We start from the raw sequence: 21,952 nt of genomic DNA on the forward strand, positions 1-21,952 counted from the left end.
TTGGTTGGGTTTAGGAAAGAAGAAGGGTGAATGAATCAGTCGACAGCGACCTCTGGTGGATTTACAAGAGAACAGACACTCCCGACTAACAAATTAGACATTTGAAAAAGTGTGCACCGTGGCCTCTGGTGGATTCGCAAAATCAAAAACTGCCACAAAAAATAATAATAAAAAATAGCTCCTGGGACGTATTTTCGTGCTCTCCAAAAATGTACATAGGGGTATGTTTACAGAATGAGCCTGGATTATGCTTATTAGTACTTATACAGCATGATCTTATTCTACATGCCTAATTCTACCCAAAACCTAAACCCAAAATGTCAACTTACTAACTATAAATAGCAGAATATTGAGCTAAAAGTCATAGTTAATGGTTTGTTAACAGGGAGAATTGTACCTTAAAATAAAGTGTGACCTTAATATTTGAGCATTTGAGAAAATAATACTTTAGTTTTGTCCTGAAATGTTCTGATGATGTTACTTTTACATTTTAAAATATATAACTTACAGTATAAATGGACAAATGGTCAAAATAAGAGACAGCCTATTTTTAGACCAAATAAAACCAAAGTTAAAACTTCAGAAAAGATTAGAAGTACAAGATATATTATGTGAAAAACATTATTTATTTATTTACTAACAATTATTCATTTTTTTCTTAACCTATTTGTGAAAGCCGTTGTATATACCAGAGTTGAACTTTTCTTGTAATAGGAAGTTTTATTTCATTTTTTTTTTAGTTTTTTGTTTTTTTGTCCTTGTTTTTATTTATCTTTTTTTTTTTACGTCAGGCATGGGTGGGTAGGGGTATTAAAATAAATCTCAGTTGGTTATTATCTTGAGACACGCTGGATTATTCCTGTCTGTTTAATAAAAATTCCATCAAAAAAAGAGAAAAGATATTAATTCAGTATTTGATGGAACAACATTGACTTTCAGTCGCAAGAAATGAAACTATTTTTGACCTTTTGTCATTTTCCGATTAAAGTTAAATCTTTAAAGTGTTTCTGATGGCCAATTTAATGTCAGTTGAATTAAAATAATAATATATAGAATAAAAATAATAAATACAGTATTTCTTTATCTTTGTTAGTGTTAGTTAATGAAAATAAAGTTGTCTGTTGTTAATTCATGTTAAAAGGAGCCGAAGTTCACCCAAAAAGAAAAATCCTGTCATCACTTACTCTCACTTTACTTGTTCCAAACCGGTTAGAGCTCATTTCCCAAACACAAAAGGATATATTTTGAGAAAAGCAGAAAACTGGTAACCATTGACCTCTAAATTATTGCTTTGTCGTTCTTTGGATATCAGTGGTTACGATTTTTCACTTTTCATCATAACTTATTTTGTGGTCAGCAGAGAAACGAAACTTATAAAGGTTTAAAACCACCTGAAGGAGAGTAAACTATAAGTAAATTTTAATTTTGGTCCTTTTAACTCATCAGCCAGGGCTTGTGGTGGACATTAATTTTATTTATTCATTCATTCATTCATTTTCTTTTCAGCTTAGTCCCTTTATTAATCCGGGGTCACCAAAGCGGAATGAACCACCAATTTATCTAGCATGTTTTTACGCAGCAGATGCCCTTCCAGCCGCAACCCATCTCTTCGAAACATCCACAGACACTCATACACTACAGCTAACTTAGCCAACCCAATTCACCTGCACCGCATGTCTTTGGACTGTGGGGGAAACAGGAGCACCGGGAGGAAACCCACGAAAAACAGGGAGAACATGCAAGCTCCACACAGAAACGCCAACTGACCCAGCCAAGGCTTGAACCAGTGTCCTTCCTGCCAGGGCCGGAGTGGGACTCTTTTTCAGCCCAGGAGTTTCAAGCCTCAGACCGGCCCACCTCAATTCACCACTGACTATATTAAAATAAGGTTATTTCCAATTCAGTTTCTAATTACACTCTCACGTCTTTTTTTGAGAAAACAGCACTTTTAGAACTTCAAATGTTCAACAACCCTTACAGTATTATGTCTTAACAATAAAAATGAAAAAAAAAATTTGTTACTCAGACAAGGACCGAACCCAGGTTGGCCGCGTCATAATCTAACGTACTAACCACTGTACCGCAACAGCTGTACGTAAAACGGTGACTTATCTAGTTATATCATCATTAACCTGCATCCTGCTCACTAGGCTACGAGAAAATAGATAAAAAGAGCAGAGCTGCGGTAAAATAATGAATAAGAAGGCTGTGGTCAAGTAAATAAATAAATTATTTTTAAAAAGTGTGTCTGCTGAGAGCAACCGATTCTGGAACTAGGGACACCGGCCCTCGCGGCCAAAAAAATGGACCGGCCCACCGGGAATGCTCCCGGTCCTCCCGATTAGCCAATCCGGGCCTGCTTCCTGCTGTTAGGCGACAACACTACCTACTGCGCCACTGCATCGCCTAATTTTATTTATCTAATATTCATTTTATATACTCATTTGTTCTAGTTATAAAGGTCTGTTTCTTTTATTCTTCCATGAATGTACTGTTTAAGTTAGACCAAACGTGACCACTTTAACATCTGTCACCAGACAAGATCTGACATGTACATGGTGATTTAACAAACCACATGCTCGGATGGGATGCAAGGTTGAAATGTAGATGGTCAAAAGTGAAGTAGAGCGCTGATGTAACTGATTCATCCTGTATGTCACAGATGACCTTGTGGGTATTATAAGCTAGATAAAAAGAGAAAGCACTCTGTTCCTGCGTCTCACTCTCTGCAGAAACTGTCGTTGATGTATGATTGTGTGACCTTTGCAAAGAATAAAACCTTGAAAAGACACTTTGGGTAAGAATTTATCTTCTTGACCACTAAGAGAGCCTCCTTAAAGAAAATTGCCTCTACAGGCTGCACAATAGCCCCTTTCACACAGTGATACCAGTAAATATCTGAAAAATTACTGGAATGACTTTACCGGTAAGTTAAAAAAAAAAAGTGCTGTTTACACAGGCAAGAACGTTCCGGAATTTCACCATTCACACATCCATTCCAAAACACCAGTAAATTATGACATCATTAACCAGAAATGACCTTTAAATGACTATGCTTGTATTTCTAAACATAGAAGGGGTCGAGCTTTTGTTGATGGTACATAACTTTTGCAGGGTTCTTACACCTTTTCCAACTTCAAATTCCAGCACTTTAAGCACTTTCAAGGTGGATTTGTATGCTTTTCCAGCACCTAACAACCACAGTTAATTACGTTTATATATATATATATATATATATATATATATATATATATATATATATATATATATATATATATATATATATATATATATATAGTATGTACTTTTTCACATTTAAATCCATTGTGCTACTTTAAAAAATGTAAAATTGTTGAGCACTTTAGAGCATAGATTTATTGGGATAGTTTACCCAAAAATTAATTTTTAAAAGTTTAGTTATTCGATGAAGTATGCTTGTTAGAAAGTTTGGTCTGTTTCTACCTTAAGTTGATATCTCAAGAAATGAGCTTACAGTCAGATTTTGTTTGGGTGTAGTCCCAAACTTTTATGACCAGTCGTTCATGATATGTCATGTGCATTGCTATTTTTTTGCAGTCATTGGATTGGCGTTTCAGGTTTAAAAATATGTCTATAAAAATCTGACTTAAAAAATTAAGTTGTCTACTTCCGATCTAGACACAATACTGGGCATAGATCCCTGTGCTAAAGGTTCAATTTCTAAATTATTTAATATAATTGTTAATCTGCAATTTTCTTCTGATAATTTACAGACCATCTGGCCTCAAGACATTGGAATTGACATTACTGAGGAGACATGGAAAGCGGTCTTGAACAGGGTTAACTCTTCCTCAATCTGTGCACGTCACAGGCTAATACAATGCAAGGTAGTGCATAGAGCTCATTGGTCCAAGAGCAGGCTAGCTTGCATCAACCCGTCTATAGACCCTGAGCGCGACAGGTGTCATTCTGGTACAGCTACTTTATTCCCTATGTTTTGGTCCTGTCCTTCCCTGCTTTCTTTTTGGAGACAAATATTCCTCTCGCTATCAGCTGTTGATATCAACTGTTGATATCCCACCATGTCCAACTATTGGTTTATTTGGGGTTCTTCCGCCTGACCACACTCTACTCTCTCATTTGCACTAGTGTTGTTGTTTTTTATTTTATTTATCTATTTTTTTATTATTATTTCTTTATTTATTATTATTTCTTTATTTGTATTATTATTATTATTTGCTCAAAATACTCTTCAGTGTATTTGCTTATTGTTACATGTTTGTCTTTGTATATATCTGTAATGTTTCACAATGTATAAATAAAACAAAAAAAATGAAGTTGTCTTAAATTTCAGACGTTCAATCATCAAGTTAAAAATACAAATTGAAAACATTTCTAATAGGACATAATCAGTATTATTAACTTACAATTGTTAATAAATTAATTTAACGTAATTCAAATTCAGATTGTTTTGGCTTATTATTAGCTCCATAAATGCGCACATGCACTGAACATTTTGCAACGTAAACAGGTTGCACTACAACAATTTATGCACTTGCACAAATGCTTCCAAATACATGTTGAGGTCAGATTAGGGTTGTAACAATATACCGGTATGACGGTTTACCACGATTTGAACGTGCACGATTATCATACCATGAACAATTGCATATCAACGGTTTTAACCCTTAAAGACCAAGACAGCCGCCCGCGGCTAAAAATAAGTATTGCTCTTAAATGTTTAATAACTTTTGATCCGCTGATCCGATTCATACAATTCAAAGATTGGCATAAAGAAGAGAGTCTCAGCTTTCCAGTGCTGTATCACGTAACATTCGCGGACTTTCAGAGGCTCCGGAATCAGTGCGGTTACGTCATCAACATTTGACAACGCTGATTTGACAAAGAAACGCTCATCAGTGTGTCTCCGGACAAATCAGACATGATACATTGATGCATTGTCCCTCCTCCATGCCCAGATTGGTTCAAACTCGCTATATCACAACCAATAAGCATAGGTTTCGCTTTTGTTTGTGGACCAACAATGAGCTTTTTGAACAACACGGAACGAGAGATAGGCATACATTTATGCGCGGCTAAATAAAACGCAAAAAAAAAAAGTTTTGCATGAAATAATTCTCATACTAAGTACTTTTGCATGCACAGCAGCACAGAAACATGACAAAACAGTGACACAGCAAAGACGAACTGCTGCTCTTGCTGTTTTCAAAAGACACAAATGAAGGTGCAGCTGTTTGTCTGCATTGCAAATCCATATCCAAATCCATATCGATAGACAACCATATCCATGCTGGCACATAAAACCTAAGGTTGTTCCATATTTAATCTAGTTTCGTTATGTAACTATTTATAGTATAGTAAATATTTATATCTATTTTTTTACTGAGGATTTGCACCATGTTTATTTGGACTTTATTTGGACTTTGACACATTATTTATTATTTTCTTATTTTTATTTGTTCATTGTAAGTGGTGTTGTTTATAGTAACTAAAATATATTATTTGGAAAAAGTCAAATTTGCTTCACTGTTCTATTATTTTGTAACATTTGTAACATACCGTATACCGCGAAACCGTCAAACCGTGGTATTGTTTTAGACGATTATCATACCGTGAAAAATTCATACCGTTACAACCCTAGGTCAGATAGACAAAATTGTGCACATATGCAACCAAAACAGTCACAATTTCGAGCCCTTTTAAGCACTTTAACCAAAATCCAAGCACTTTTCTAACCTTGAAAACACTATATTAAAAATCAAGCATTTTCCAGGATTTCCAGCACCCGTAAGAACCCTGTATATGTGTGTGTGTGCTGGCGTTCACTGGCTGCTTCACGTGCACATGCATCAAGCAACTGAAGCAAAGCTTGAAGGTAAACAAACAGCAGTTTATCACAAGCATTTTATCTATCATTTTTTCCCCACAGTTGGCATTAAGAAGGAAGACAAAAACGTTGTCTGACTAACAACTAGTAGCTAAATGTGTCTGGAAAAATATTCAAAGGCCTTTATTTTTGTAAACAATGTGGATGTGAATGTGTCTGAATTTCCTGATTGGCTAGAGTAGACGTCTCACATCAGCGCATTCTAGATGTGAACGTGCTCTTTCCGGTAATCTTCCTTCGGTGTTTACACAGCGCAGCATTCCGGAAAATTACAAGTAATGTTACAACTTCTCTTTCTGGAAACTTGCCTAACAAATTAACAGTATTTTCAAAAAGGGCCCGTTCACACATAGAGACCTTTCTGGAAAATTGCCAGTAATTTTCCAGAAAGGTCTATAGCCAATAATTTTCCGGAAAGGTCTGTATGTGTGAAAGGGGCAATTATCTAATTTCCACATAGATATCACAATGTGTGCATTGCCAATAGTCACGTCGCAAAGATATGCAATGTTGAGTCTGAATTAGTTGAACAGAATTGTATCTGATTACTGTATTTACACAGAATTATATGAATTATGCAAAAATAAAAATCATAGAATTTGTGTAGTTTCTAGTCCAAATATCCACATTTCAAAGCGAAAACAAAATTTAATCGTCCACTACTGCCAGACAATTTAGCTTGTTTTAAGGAAAAATTTGACTGACAGTGAAAACAAAGCAGTATTTTACTTGCTCTAAGATTTTTGTGATATTTGAATTGGAAATGAGACCAAAAAAGAGAGAAAAGCTTTGTATTTGGATTGTGATAATTCAGTTTCTGTACCTGAATAAATCCTGTAAAACTTTGTTCATAACACAATGTTGATCACAGTAAAATAAAACATAGCAATATCAGATTTTTCCAATATCATAACATCAACTAGTGCCAACAAGTAGCACTTTGTATTTTAATAATGCATTAGTAAATGCTGAATGATGATTAATAAATGCTGTACAAACATCATTCATGTTACTAAATGTAAATACAATAACATGAACTATTAAAACATTATTGTAAAATATCACCCAACATCTGAAACCTGAAATGTTATCAGACCTTTACAGAACATGAAGAAGAGAATTACCAAATATTAACACTTAACTCAAACACATACCAGTAAATACAGTATTATTTCAGAGTATCCCTTTTTCAGCATAGAAGAATGAGAAGAGTAATCCAGTCTCATTTATAAATTCACCTGCTGCCACAAGTGCTATATGTAATAGCTAGCAGGACTGAAGTAAAACACAAAACAAGAACAACTGCTTCAGGTTTCTCATTTAAAAAGTCACCAAAGATTAAAAAAAAAAAAAAAAAAAAAAAAGGTGGAATAGTGAAAAAGCAATATTTTTACTTGCTCTAAGAATTTCTAGATACTTGAACTGGAAATGAGACAAAAAGTAAGAAAAGCTTTGTTTTTGCATTGTGATGATGCCGTTTCTGTACCTGAATCCTGTTAGACTCTCTAGAAAAATATCAAATAGAGCTATTCAAATCATCCTGTGATACTGTGTTCATATCGCAATATCAGATTTTTCCAATATCACAGCATCAACTAATGCCAACAAGCAGCATTTTGTGTTTTAATAATGCATTAGTAAATGCTGAATTATGATTAATAAATGCTCTACAAACAACAGTCATGTTACTAAATGCATTAACATGAACTATTAAAACATTATAGTAAAATCACCCAACGTTTAAAACCTGAAATGTTATCAGACCTTTACAGAACATGAAGAGAATAACCAAATATTAACACTTAACTCGAACACATACCCAGTAAATACAGTATTATTTCAGAGTATCTCTTTCTCAGCATAGATGAATGAGAAGAGTAATCAGGTCTCATTTATAAATCCACCTGCTGCCACACGGGCTACATCTAATAGCTAGGACTGAAGTAAAACACAAAACATGAACAACTGCTTCAGGTTTCTCATTTAAAAGTCACCAGAGATTTAAAAAAGAAAAGGTGGAATAGTGAAAACAAAGCAAAACCCAGTAAATACAGTATTATTTCAGACTGTCTCTTTTTCAGCATAGATGAATGAGAAGAGTAAAGTCAGGTCAGTTTATAATCCACCTGCTGCCACAAGCGCTCTAGCGGAGGCTTAGGACTGAAGTAAAATACAAAACATGAACCACTGCTTAAGGTTTCTCTATTAAAAGTCACCATAAATTTAAAAAAGCATCAAATAAAAGGATTAAACACCAGTAAACAACATCAGCAAATGCTTAACCTTTGCATAGCCTATTTGCGCTGCTCTGTATAGGTTATTTTCCTCCTCAGTTTTACACTAGTAAGCACGCAAACTATGGCAAACTATTTTGACATTTAATCAATAGCCCGTACTAGTATTTATTTTCATGTTACTAGTGTTTATTTTTTAATACTAGTATTACTTTTCCATTAAATACTAGAACTTACTCATTAGATACTAGTGTCTATTTAAGTGGTACTAGTTCTTATTTATTAGATACCAGTACTTATTTTAATAGTGACTAGCAACTACTCTGTTAATGTTTCTAGTAACAAATTTTAAATGTTTCCATTGATTTCTATGGGATCTGTCATTAAGATCTCAACTATTTAGTTTTGACTAGTGTGTATTCCTTCATATTTTTACGTACAAATTTTTTTCGTATATATTTTTATGTACTAGCAGGTAATCATTAGGTACTACTTATTATTTACTAGCATCTAATTTATACATACTAGTACTTTAGTATTAGATACTAGTACTTATTCAGGTACTTCTACTTATTCATTAGATACTAGTATCTATTTAATAGATACTAGTATTTCTTAAATAGATACTGGTACCAATTCATTAGATATTAGTAACTATTAAATAGACACTAGTAGTTTTTTCATTAGCACTAGTATTTATTTATTAAGCAGTAGTATCTTTAATAACTATTACTAGTAACTATTCTTATTTTACTAGTCAGTCCTGCTTTTTTACTTGTCTTATCTTTATTTTACTAGTAAAATTACTCTTTATTTGGACTAGTCATAACATTTTTACTAGTAACATTTCAAACAAGAACTAATATTTAATAAATGTGTACTAGTATATTTTACATAAGTTGTAGTATCTATTTATTAAGTAATAGTATTTGTTTAATAAGTACTAGTATCTAATGAATGAGTACTAGTATCTAATAAAAAGAACCAGTAATGAGTTTAAGGTCTAGTATATTTTTATAAAGCACTAGTATCTAAGGAATAGGCAGTAGCATCTACGAATAAGTTCTAGTATTAAATGGAAAAGATACTAATATCTAAAATAAATAAATAAATAAATCACTAGTAGTAACATGACTATAAATACTAGTACGGGCTAAAGATTAAATGTTATGACGGCTTGCCATACACAGCAAGATCGAGCAACTATTTGGATGTAACTTTGATTTGACTCACTTTAAAGCAAACTTTTGCAACCTAAAAGCGACGTTTTGCGCTCTGGCTTCGAGATCTTGTGCAAAATTACTGTCAAATCCTACAATAGCACATGCAACAGAGTTTAGACAACGGCGGGAAAAGCTCTGCACTAACCTGCACATTGCAGTAATGTCCACAACAGAAGAAAAAACAGCATCGTTTCTGACGGTGAGGATTTGATGAGAAACGTGTTAAACGTCCGATAGGCAGAACAGCTCGACCATAGACTGTAACGTTACACAACTGGAGCGTCACTTAGTGCTATGCTCAGGTAAACTCAGACTGTGTGGTAATCTCTCTTGGTTGAGGGAGTCCATTTGGAAAAAAAAAAACAAAAAACGCAGGCGACCTCCTCCATCCCAAGCAGAAAAACTTGACAAATAAAGCGAATAAAACATCTGCATCTGTTGAAAGAATAAAATATAACAATAAAAAACACATTTAGAGGCGTAGCTGAATGAAATAGCCTACTGTATCTCATTGAAGTTGAATTTATATTCGGACATTCGTCCATTTTTTCAACTGTGACGGCTTGTTTACCGAGCTACTTTGAATATTTGGCTCAGAAATCGCATGCAAGTATGACTTCAAAACAATATTACCACTACTAATTGGCTGTAAACGTTGTTTATAGCTGCTAATATGAATTCAGTATTTAGATTTAGCGAAGAACACTTATTTGGAATGATCTTAAGTATATGTCCGAATATAAAATCAACTTTACCTCAATCTGTATGCCTATAGATTGAACTATAATAAAGATTCAAATGCTAAATTCAGTACGTGGCAGGCTGCCTTTCACTGCACATCTGTTGAAAGCGTGGCGGCAGCAGCTTCCTATGCGTTTCCTTGGCATTCTCATCTAATCTCGGGATTCGGTGTTTTCGGACCAGAGCGTCACCCACGTCACCTAGTTTTTTATATATATATATATATATTTGACTGCGGTACTTGGGGTGGTTACCATTAGATTATAATCTAATGGTAACCACCCCAAGTACCGCAGTCAAATACTATAATAATAATAATAATAATAATAATAATAATAATAATAAATATATATATATATATATATATATATATATATATATATATATATATATATATATATATATATATATATATATATATATGACTGCAGTACTTGGGGTGGTTACCATTAGATTATAATCTAATGGTAACCACCCCAAATACCGCAGTCAAATACTATAATAATAATATAATATATATATATATATATTATATTATATATATATATATATATATATATATATATATATATATATATATATATATATATATATATATATATATATTTGACTGCGGTACTTGGGGTGGTTACCATTAGATTATAAGTACCGCAGTCAAATACTATAATAATATAATATATATATAATATATATATATATATATATATATATATATATATATATATATATATATATATATATATATATATATAAATATATATATATATATATATATATATATATATATATATATATATATATATATATATATATATAAATAAAATATAAAAATATATATAATATATTTCATTGTATATTAAATCATATTTAATTATGTAATAATTTATTTGTTTTGATTTCATACAACGTATGAAAGAAAACAATGTAATATAGTTTATAGGTATAATTGATTCATTCATTTTTTTCTCGGCTTAGTCCCTTTATCAATCTGGGGTCGCCACAGTGGAATGAACCGCCAACTACTCCAGTCAGGGGCGTAGATTTAGGGTGGAGGTGTCCCCACCAATATCCACAAAGTACTGAAATGTCCCCACCAATAATTTAATTCCCTTAAAAACATCGCGCTGTCAGTATAAACTGTATAAACCTAGCCACGCTGAAAGGGTTAAATCACCTTCTCTCCTCAAGTCGCACCGCCCCCAGACACATATGAACATTTTGATTGGCTGTGCCTTTCTCTGCTATCATGTTGAGAGGCTCCTTTCAGATACAAGCAGCGCCAAAACTACTGCGCGGGGGGGATTTCCCAATGTGTGTGAGGTGTCTGACACGCACAAGGATGAAGGTAGTAAAAAAAGGTGGACATGAAGAGCTTTTTTCAACGAAAAGTGTAAGTCACATTTAACTCAAGTTCGCTACTGAATGAGTACATATTTCGAGTGTTTTTCACCGATTTTGCGGTCAGTCTAACCTTATAGCAGATTGATATAGTCTGTGAACAATATTCCCTGTAAACTAACTGCAGAATACATGTAAATGTATATGACCCTGCCAGTTCTCCTAATCTCTTAGAGTAACATCACCAATTTCGGTTAAAACATTTTGTCAGAAAAACTACAGCCTGTGCTTCATCTTTTAATACATGTTTAATTTGTACAAAAAAAATAAAAAATCTTTATGAAACTCTCTCCTTATCAATTAATAAACATTATTTTAACATTAAACTTTTGGGCCTGTAGCCAGGTTTTTGAAAGAAGGGGTTTGTTTTCTGAAAAACTTAACATTTTTTCAATAATTCACCTGATTAATTATTCATTCTGTTTATTTGAGGTATACATATTAAATTTCATTGACATATTAAGAACTAATTTTTGCTGGGTTATCTTTTTAGGTAGTTATTATAACTATACTTTTTGATGTACCAAAAATATTTCCTACCATTTTGTCAAATTGCTTTACTTTTATTACAGTTTTATAAATAATAAAAATACATTGAATTAGAAATTAGAACTTTAAATTCTTAGAAAAAAGAAATCAAGAGTTCAGATGCCCAAACCTCTAAATGCCATGTAAAATGAGCATTTTTCTCAGCCTTGTATATTTATGTTCAGTTATTTCACTTTAACAGCAATGAAAAGAAATGTATTTGTCTCTATAAAAGTAAAATCACTGAGTCCACACACAGGAGTTGGAGAAAAATGCTCATTTTAGAAAGAAAATATTAAATGGCATTTAGAGGTTTTTGCTAAACTATTCAAATATGAAAAATAGACTTATTTTTAAAATACAATTGTTTTAAATCATAATTTATTGGGGGAAATTTGTTTTTAAATCAAGTTTTAACTGATTTCACAAAGAAAATTATTAGTATTAAATAGTATAAAACTAGTATATAGTATAAAATAGTATATAGTATAAAATGGTATAAAAACTGAAGCCTTTAGGCAACTAAAAAACTGACCAGTGCATTCAACCTTCCTCAGTCAGAATTTGGCCATTTGAATAATAAGATAAATTCAAACATAATAATAACAACAATCCAACTTTTGGTCTTTCAAACCACCTGAATCCCCTTGGCTACGCGCCTGACTATTTAATTTAACTTAATAAATTGTATGAAGAGAGGACTAATTGATAATATATTTTAATAGCAGTTAAATAATTTTTAGCAATATATAATACATATTAAAAAAACAATATTCATTCTTGGCGGGGATGTGGGGGGACTCGTCCCCAGTCCCCACCAATGTCAAGTGCAAACCTACGCCCTTGACTCCAGTGCAGGTTTTATGCATCGGAGGCCCTTCCAGCTGCAACCCCTCACTGGGAAACACCCATACACTCCCGTTCCCTTACAGCACGTCTTTGGACTTGTGGGGTAAACCGGAGCACCCAGAGGAAACCCACGTGAACAAAGGGAGAACATGCAAACTCCACGCAGGAATGCCAGCTTACCCAGCCTGGGCCCGAACCAGCATCCTTCCTGCTGTGAGGCAACCGTGCTAACAACTGCGCCACAGTGACGCCAGTATAATTTATATTTCTAGATATTTATTGAGGGACCTCAGATGTCCTGGGGCCCCAAGCAGCCGCTTGCCTTGCTTATTAGTTAAACATGCCCTAGCGTACATCCCATTTACAGCAACGTCAACATAATCAGTGATGTGAAAACAGGGTGGATGGATTGAATTGCTGTACACACTGAGGAAGGCTTTTAGCCTAAACTATTATTATCTCCTGATAAATGCAAGACAGAACATCAAAACAAGAATATTTATATCATAGCGGATTCACTACTTCCTGTGTAAGTAAACATTCGTGTAGACCATTACTGAAAATGTTGTCCTTCCTGGGGATGTTTTGACTGTCCTCATTTAAAAAAACGTACGAGCAATTCCTTGAATTTTTCTATTTTTTTAGGCTATTTTAAGGCAATCACTTTCGATATAACAGGCGAGTTTGTTTTGACAGTTCTCTGAAATGGGCATCACAATCACCACACAGCAAGAAGGTCACTGGTTCAAGCCCCAGCTGGGTCAGCTGGCATTTCTGTGTTGTTTGCATGTTCTCCCCATTTTGGTGTGGGTTTCCTCCAGGTGCTTCGGTTTCCCACACAAGTTTAAAGACATGCGGTACATGTGAATTGAACAAGCTAAATTGTCCGTAGTGTGTGCGTGTGTGAATGCAATAGTGTATGGGTGTTTTCCAGTGTTGGGTTGCGGCTGGAAGGGCATCCGCTGTGTAAAACATATTCTGGATAAGTTGGCGGTACATTCCGCTGTGGCGAGCCCTAATTAATAAATAGACTAAGCCGAAATTCTAACAAACCAAGCATTTTACTAGCTTGTTACTAGCATAGCATGTTGTTATCATGTTTTTAGCATGAACTAGCATGTTGTTAACATGATTCCAACATGAATTAGCGTTTTTCTCAAGCCATGAAAATAAAGTACTAATTAATGGCTTATGAATTACAAGTAGTGGCAGGTTTAGGTATTAGACAGGAATAGAGATGCAGAATAAATCAAAATCATGCAGAATATGCACTTTATAATTACTAATAAACAGTCTTTAAATCTCTTTAAAAAGCAGGTGATGGTGGGAATTGTACACTTCTTAAACTAAAGTGTTACCGTCAGTGTTTATAAACCCAAAGTAAAACGCTTGAAATGTTTTGCTCAGCTCTGGAATAAAGACACTGCTTCAGATTCTTAGTTTATTTCAGGTGTTTGTAGGTTGAAGAAAATGTTAATATTTATCTTGTTACTTGTACACAGTTGAAGTCAGAATTATTAGCCCCCGGGAATGATTAGCCCCATTAATTTTTTCCCCCAATTTCTGTTTTACGGAGAGAAGATTCTCAACACATTTCTAAACATAATAGTTTTAATAACTTATTTCTAATTTCTGATTTAATTTTATCTTTGACATGATGACAGTGAATAATATTTGACTAGATATTTTTCAAGACACTCCTATACAGCTTAAAGTGACATTTAAAGGCTTAACTGGGTTAATTAGATTAACTAGACAGGTTAGGGTAATTAGGCAAGTTATTGTATAATGATGGTTTGTTCTGTAGACTATTGAAAAAAATAGCTTAAAGAGGCTCATAATTTTGACCTGAAAATGTATTTAAAAAAAAAATAAAACTGCTTTTATTCTAGCCAAAATAAAACAAATAAGACTTTCTCTTGAAGAAAAAAACATTATCAGACATAGACATGAAAATTTCCTTGCTCTGTTAAACATAATTTGGAAAATATATATAAAAAAAAAAATTCAAAGGGGGTTTAATAATTGTATTTTTTCAAAGCTGCATATATAGTTGACGTCGACAGTATTAGCCCTCATGTAAAACTTAAATCCACATACGTGTGCTACTTAAGAGAGATAAAACTACAAAAACAACAAACAGTAATTACAGTTCTAACAAAAAAAATTATATATATATATATATATATATATATATATATATATATATATATATATATATATATATATATATATATATATATTATAAATACAGAAAAAATACATATTATTCAAATTAATTAATATAAATAATATTATTTGTAATAAATTATACACATCATTTAGCATATATTGTATATTTACACACAATAAACATGTTTAATTATTAAGTATTTATATAATAAAATGTTTAAGTATAATAAATTATTATTATTATTCATAAAATGTATTACATATAAATAAATATTATACATTATTATAAATAAATATTAAAATTATTTGTAATAATTTTCAATATTACTCCTGATCCTGAATGCATTATTATTAATTGTAGTATAAATTATTATTATTAATTCATATTAAAATTATAATTTGTTTTAAATGCAAAAAAGTTATATATAAAAACAAAACCAATACTTTATTAAAAATATGATTTACTATATTATAAATACAGAAATTTGTTAGAATTAATGTTCATAATTTTATTATTAATAAACACACAAATCATATATTGTAAATAATTATAAAAAATTGATAAATAATATTTATAATATATATAACAATTTATATTCATAATAAAATGTATAATTAATATTTATAAAAACCTGTTATAAATACATATACATTATTATAAGTAGATGTTAAAATCATTCATATAAATTTTTATTACTAATGCATTAATTATGATAGTATAACTATATTATTTTAATTCATATTAAAATGGTAATTTATTATAAATACAAGTTATAATCAAAATTATTATAAATACCTAATTTATAAACAATTTAATATATTGGAAAAACAGAAAAAGTAAAAAAAAATCTAATTAATATAAATTTCATTATTAATAAATTGTACATATTTATTATATATTGTAAATACTTATAATAAACAAGTATAATTGTTTATAATATATAATTATATTTATAATAACAAAAAATTATAACTAATAATAAATATAACTAAAACAAATTATATTATAAATATTATACATTATTATAAATAAAGAAATATTAAAATTATTTATATTAGTTTTTAAAACATTATTAATAATCATTAGTTTAAACTAAAATTAAATGATAATTTATTATGAACATTAACAAATAAATGTTAAATATATATGTTGTCCCTGCTATGTTAAACCTCATGAGAACTTCACATAAGGGCTAATAAATAGGTCAGCTCATCCCAGGTTAATCTAAAGCAGAACATACTTAAAATGGCAGTAAACTTTGCCATGGACACTTTTGAATGTGGAGAATTACAGAAGATTTTTAGCTGAAAGTTATCTTTAAATATTGGAATAGTTAGCAAACAATAGATAATAATAATAAAATAATAATAATAATAATAATTATGCAAGCATAACAAAACAAAAAAGCTATATTCCATAACTGTTAAACTCATTTACTGTCCATGAAAAAGAGCTACACTCACCGGCCTCTTTATTAGGTGCACCTTACTAGTACCGGGTTGGACCCACTTTTGCTTTAACAACTGCCTTCATCCTTCATGGCATAAGTTCAACAAGGTACTGGAAATATTCCTCAGAGATTATGCTCCCTATTGACATGATAGCATTACGCAGTTGCTGCAGATTTGTCAGCTGCACATCCACGATGCGAATCTCCCATTCCACCACATCCCAGAGGTGCTCTATTGAATTGAGATCTGGTGACTGTGGAGGCCATTTGACTACAGTGAACTCATTGTCATGTTCAAGAGACCAGTCTGAGATGATTTGTGCTTTATGATATGGTGAGTTATCCTGCTGGAAGTAGCCATCAGAAGATGAGTAAACTGTGGTCATAAAAAGATGGACATGGTCAGCAACAATACTCGGGTAGGCTGTGGTGCTGACACGATGCTCAGTTGGTACTAATGGGCCCAAAGTGTGCCAAGAAAATATCTCCCACAGTATTACACCACCACTACCAGCCTGAACTTTTAATACAAGGCAGGATGGATCCATGATTTCATGTTGTTGATGCCAAATTCTGACCCTACCATCTGAATGTGGCACCATAAATCGAGACTCATCAGACCAGGCACACTTCTCCAATCTTCTCTTGTCTAATTTTGGTGAGCCTGTGCGAATTGTAGCCGCAGTTTCTTGTTCTTAGCTGACAGGAGTGACACCCGGTGTGGTCTTCTGCTGTAGCCCATCCGCCTCAAGGTTGGATGTGTTGTGTGTTCAGAGATGCTCTTCTGCACAAACAACCACATGTAACAGGTATGAAAATTATAATTCGCTTTAAGTATAGAATTACAAAAAATATGTATTTTATCTAACGTGTTAGTAAAGTATACCTGAGGTGTTTGTTAGTGTGTGTCTTATCCTTTAAATTTCTAAGGGAGCTCCCGCTGTTTAATTTCTTGTTTTGCGCCCGCCTCTTCCCTTTCTGCACTGACTATGCATGGGAGAGGTGGGTGTCTGCTAAGCTCCAATTAATCTTTAATCATCTTTACTTTATAAATAACTTTTAAAACCAGTTTTCATGTTTAAATAATATTTATACCTTTATTTTTCACATATATTTCATTATTTTTGTGTTATCACTTAAATCGAGGTTTTGATTGACTTTAGCCTTACTGAAGCATGTGAATGCTAAATGCATTGCACTTTACTTTTAACAGAAAAGCTGTAAGGGCCAGGACACACTGTAAAAGCTGTGCTTTCTGATTTATTCTCAGGTATGTTTTGTCACTTTGTTAATATTGTTTGGAGTTTTGTTCTCTCTCTCTCCATCTCTCGCCTTTCTGCACTGACTGCGCATGGGAGAGAGGGGCTGTAAGGACACACTGTGAAAGCTGTGCTTTCTGATTTGTTCTCAGTGAGTGGAGAGCCGTCACAACTGCAGATCTCCGACTGGTTGTTCCTTGGTGGAGCAGGGAAAACACAACGCAGAACCACATGCCACATGCCACGTTCAAAGTGACTTAAAGCACCTTTCTTCCCCATTCTGATGCTCGGTTTGAACTGCAGCAGATCGTCTTGACCATGTCTACATGCCTGATCAGAAATTTGCACCTTATGAAGTGGCCAGTGAGTGTATACAGTTATCTGCAGTAAAAAGGGGATGATCTGCAGAGATCTGATATTACATGAAGGGTACTCACATGTGCAGTTCAAGTGCGGTAATTCAAGAAAGACTGCGAACAGATGAGATCCAGACTGAGTTTCTCCACTTCAAAACAACATCATAACCTGGCACTCAGTATTTATTCCTCAGAAGAGGAATAAAATTGCACAAGCTTTTTTGGGTCGAGCGGGGGTGTTTATACAGCTGGGAACAGAAGAAAGGCTTTATCTATTGCAGGATGAGATTACGACGAAAAAGTAAACGCACTCGCTAGTGAACTCCGGGAGGAACACGACTATCAGCAAAAAACTTAACCTGCTGCAGGAAGCTAACACATTTTACAACGTTGGCAGGCAAATTATCTTACATAAGAAAAAAAACAGGAAATCAGACTATTTTGAGTGATGTAAACATTAACAATGGTCTACATGCTCCGCCTGGCTGCTAAGACACCTGATGCAAGTAATCTTTATGCTAATGACACTCAGCTTTCTATGGCCATAAAAATGGGAGATAACTCAATTTTAGTGCTTTTTTTAAAACCTGTTTTAACATGTTAAGAAATTGCTGGCAGGATTTTTTTTTTTAAGACCTGAATGAATCAGACAGAAGTGCTAGCAGGGCCGGCCCGTGGCATAGGCAGTACAGGCAAATGCTAAGGGCGCTGTACATCCAGGGGGCGCCAGAAATGAGCGGGGTTAAGTTGGTTTTGTTTTCAAAATTCCTGACACACATTCAGTGATAGATGGCAATAACTCAAAAACCTCTTACCCTAAAAAGATCTAAAGTGTGTTTCCTACAAAAAGACCAAGCTGGTTATGTTTCACAGCTGTCTTTTTTTTTTTTTTTTTCGCTCGATATTACGAGCACTGCTCCGTTTAGCCGGGAAAGCTGAGCTCGCGCGGAGTGGAGCTCTCCGTAAGGGACCGTCGGAAAAGTGCTTCTTTTTTTCCTCGTTTTTTTTTTTTTTTTTTTTGCTCTATCCTGCTTGTTTTATTTTAAACTCAACTAATTTTCTCTTAAATGAGCACAACAGCTACTAAAGTAGTCGAATGCTTCATTCATTCATTATAGATCTGTGCATTCTTACATGAACACCTCTGTTATAAAACAAAACACAATGAGATTCATTTGCTGCTCTTCACTAAATAACTATAGCAACTTTAATCAATATGCAAATACAATTAAAAGTTAAATATATTTTATAGCTTCAGTTAATTTCTGTAAAGGCCATTGATTTTAATAGGTTAAACCTTTTATTTTATTGTCAATATTTCCTATTGTTTGCTATGTATTCTATCATTTGAAGCTATTTGTTGTCCCATATTTTAATATCCAACGTTGATAGATATGACATAACATTGCTAATCATTAAATAGCTATATCTGTTAGTTTTACGTCAGCTAATGTTATGGAAGGGCATAGATGTTTTGGAAAATAGCAATAGTAATGTAACTACCCCCATCATTCCTTCCTCAAGCAAATGTGTAAATGTTAGATCTATTCAGCAATAATGTTAATTCCATTGGCATATTTATCTGACATTTTCCCAGCTTAGTCGATCAAAAAGGCGCCACCTGTAATCTTGCCTAGGGCGCCAAATTGGTTAGGGCCGGGCCTGAGTGCTAGTGTTTGCAAATCCACAATTAATCAACTAAATCTGTTTAAATGTGAGGCCCACAATCATGCAGTCTTACTTTAACCTAATATCAAAGTTTTACAAGCAAATAAATTCTGTAGTCAGCAGTAATTTCTATTAAGGAACATTGCTGAAGCCTTTTCGGTTTTCTTATGATTAGGAAACTCTCATTAACGTCTTTATTAAGTCCAGACTGGACTATTGCAACTCTGCATTCAGGAGATTCTCATGCTATGCTACGGTTGGTGCAAAATGCAGCCGCTAGGCTTTTAACTGGGACCAAAAAATAAATAAATAAATAAAAAAAAACTCTGATAGTATTTCACTCGTTTTGTCATCCCTTCATTGACTCATAACAAAAAAGTAATGTTTTTTAAAGGTTTGAATGGTCTGGCACCTACTTACTGGAGCTTCTTTACTGGCATACTTCACTAAGCCTCTTCAGTCAGCCTAACAGTTTCAGCTTTTTGTTTCCATGTCTTGATTAAAATTATAAGGAGTCAGGCTTAATCGGTTGCAGCCCCTCTTCTGTGGAATGGTTTGCCTTCACATTTACCTGGTCATGCTCTTCCGTAGGTACTTTTAAAATCTCAAGGGAAAAAATTCATCTTGTTTCTTGCTTTTGATTGTTTTTACATGTAAAGAAAATAGTATAGATTTTGTATTTTGGTCAACGTCATGTTTTTAAATGTGCTATATAAAGCAAACAAAGTGAGCCATGATTGTGCATTTACTTAATATTAAGATATAAGGGCAAACTATCTCTGACTATTTATAGAGCTGTTAGTATGGACCAAAACACTTAAGATGTGCATACAATCATCCTGCTTTTCTACTTAAGACGGACTGAATCATGATCAGTTTTGGAATAGAGGATTTCAAGATTTGTGCTGCAATGTATTAAGTGTCAGTTTGCTGGTTCCACATTCCTGCACAGACTACTTTAAATTCCAATCAAGTGTTTACACTTCCTTCCGGGATTAAGGTTTAAATCATCCCTTACAGTCCTGCAAGTGTACATGAACACTGCAGGCTGTGCATGAATCAACAAAAGCACATCACTGAACACTGACTCAGACAAACATCTCAGTCTAGAGACTTCCGAAACAGCTGCAGCACAAAGCTCGCCACACCCTGCAGTCACTGTCCCAACAGGAACATGAGTTTAATTCTAAGTCTTCATGGTCGCTGTCTACATCAGGGGTTTTCAAACTTTTTCAGCTGAGGGCCCCTTTGTGTAGGGCAAATTCTTTTAGGGACCCCCCAAAAAATAAAAATGACGCCACCCCCTCAAATTAACAACTGTACTTAATTTTGTTAAATTGCATTATTCAATACATTTATATTATTATATATTATTCATTATCTGGATTATTTTTTGTAAGATGTTGAGTTGACAGTTTCAGTGCTTCAATCTATTGATCAAATCTTCATGCGCAGTGTTCATTGTGGTTTGCCCTCACTGGATTCCATCAAGCCATATTTTGTGTTTGAGTCGTCACGTTTATTTTTTTTTTAATGCCATTTTGTGCTTTTTTCTGCCTATGCACAGCTAGACTCTTCTTTATTTACCCTTACAGTTGAGTCTAAATTTATCTAAAGATTTAAAGCTTTAAAGAGTTTTGTCAGTCATCAGCCTGTTAACAGTACAGTTGTAACTAGCAAAACTACAATGGAGGCTGTAGTGGTTCAGTGGGTTTTGTTTATTTTTATTCCTTTTTTGTGCACATCATAATTTACACAAGTCGACAATCCTGACTTACACTGATAAAAAAATAATTTCCTAAATGCAATCTAGAATTGGGTATTCAAGTTCAGAGCCACAAGTTTTACTTTGCATAATTTTAGAAGCTTTGCCGACTTTAAAATGTTCATACCAGTTTGTTCTATTAATAATAATAATACTGAACATTATATTTAAATTAGTTACACAAGTAAATATGGGGAAAAAGTGGAACATCTTGAAAAAAAATGCATTTATATTCAGAGTATTAAAATTTGATCAGATATGTTGAGCTCCATTAAATACAGAGCACTAATACATTTTAATATTTAACAATTAATTATCCCTATAACATAACAAACAGATACATTATAATTAAATAGGCTATAGTGGTTTTACTCAGGGTGTATACATGTTAGTTTTTTTAATCATCCAGTTATGAACGATT

At 33.2% G+C, this 21,952-nt stretch overlaps 1 protein-coding gene and 1 long non-coding RNA gene across 3 annotated transcripts in view; one reads left to right on the top strand and one right to left on the bottom strand.

Annotated features, from left to right (window-relative positions):
• Nucleotides 1–9,606, bottom strand: part of LOC797620 (V-set domain-containing T-cell activation inhibitor 1) — a 101,899-nt gene extending 92,293 nt beyond the window's left edge. For both annotated transcript variants that reach the window (XR_012388922.1, XM_021480896.3), the window contains exon 1: nt 9,490–9,606. Coding sequence is in view for 1 of the 2 variants with exons in the window: in XM_021480896.3 (XP_021336571.2) it covers nt 9,490–9,532 (43 nt within the window). In the remaining variant the exon portion in view is untranslated. The remainder of the gene's footprint in view (nt 1–9,489) is intronic.
• A 1,757-nt stretch (nt 9,607–11,363) lies between these two features.
• LOC141377063 (uncharacterized) lies at nt 11,364–20,106 on the top strand. Its single transcript, XR_012388923.1, has 3 exons — nt 11,364–11,475; nt 17,183–17,292; nt 17,844–20,106. It is a non-coding gene; the product is annotated as an uncharacterized lncRNA (long non-coding RNA).
• Nucleotides 20,107–21,952: the final 1,846 nt, after the last annotated feature.

The sequence above is a fragment of the Danio rerio genome, chromosome 13, assembly GCF_049306965.1.
Source record: "Danio rerio strain Tuebingen ecotype United States chromosome 13, GRCz12tu, whole genome shotgun sequence".
Taxonomy (NCBI): Eukaryota; Metazoa; Chordata; class Actinopteri; order Cypriniformes; family Danionidae; genus Danio; species Danio rerio.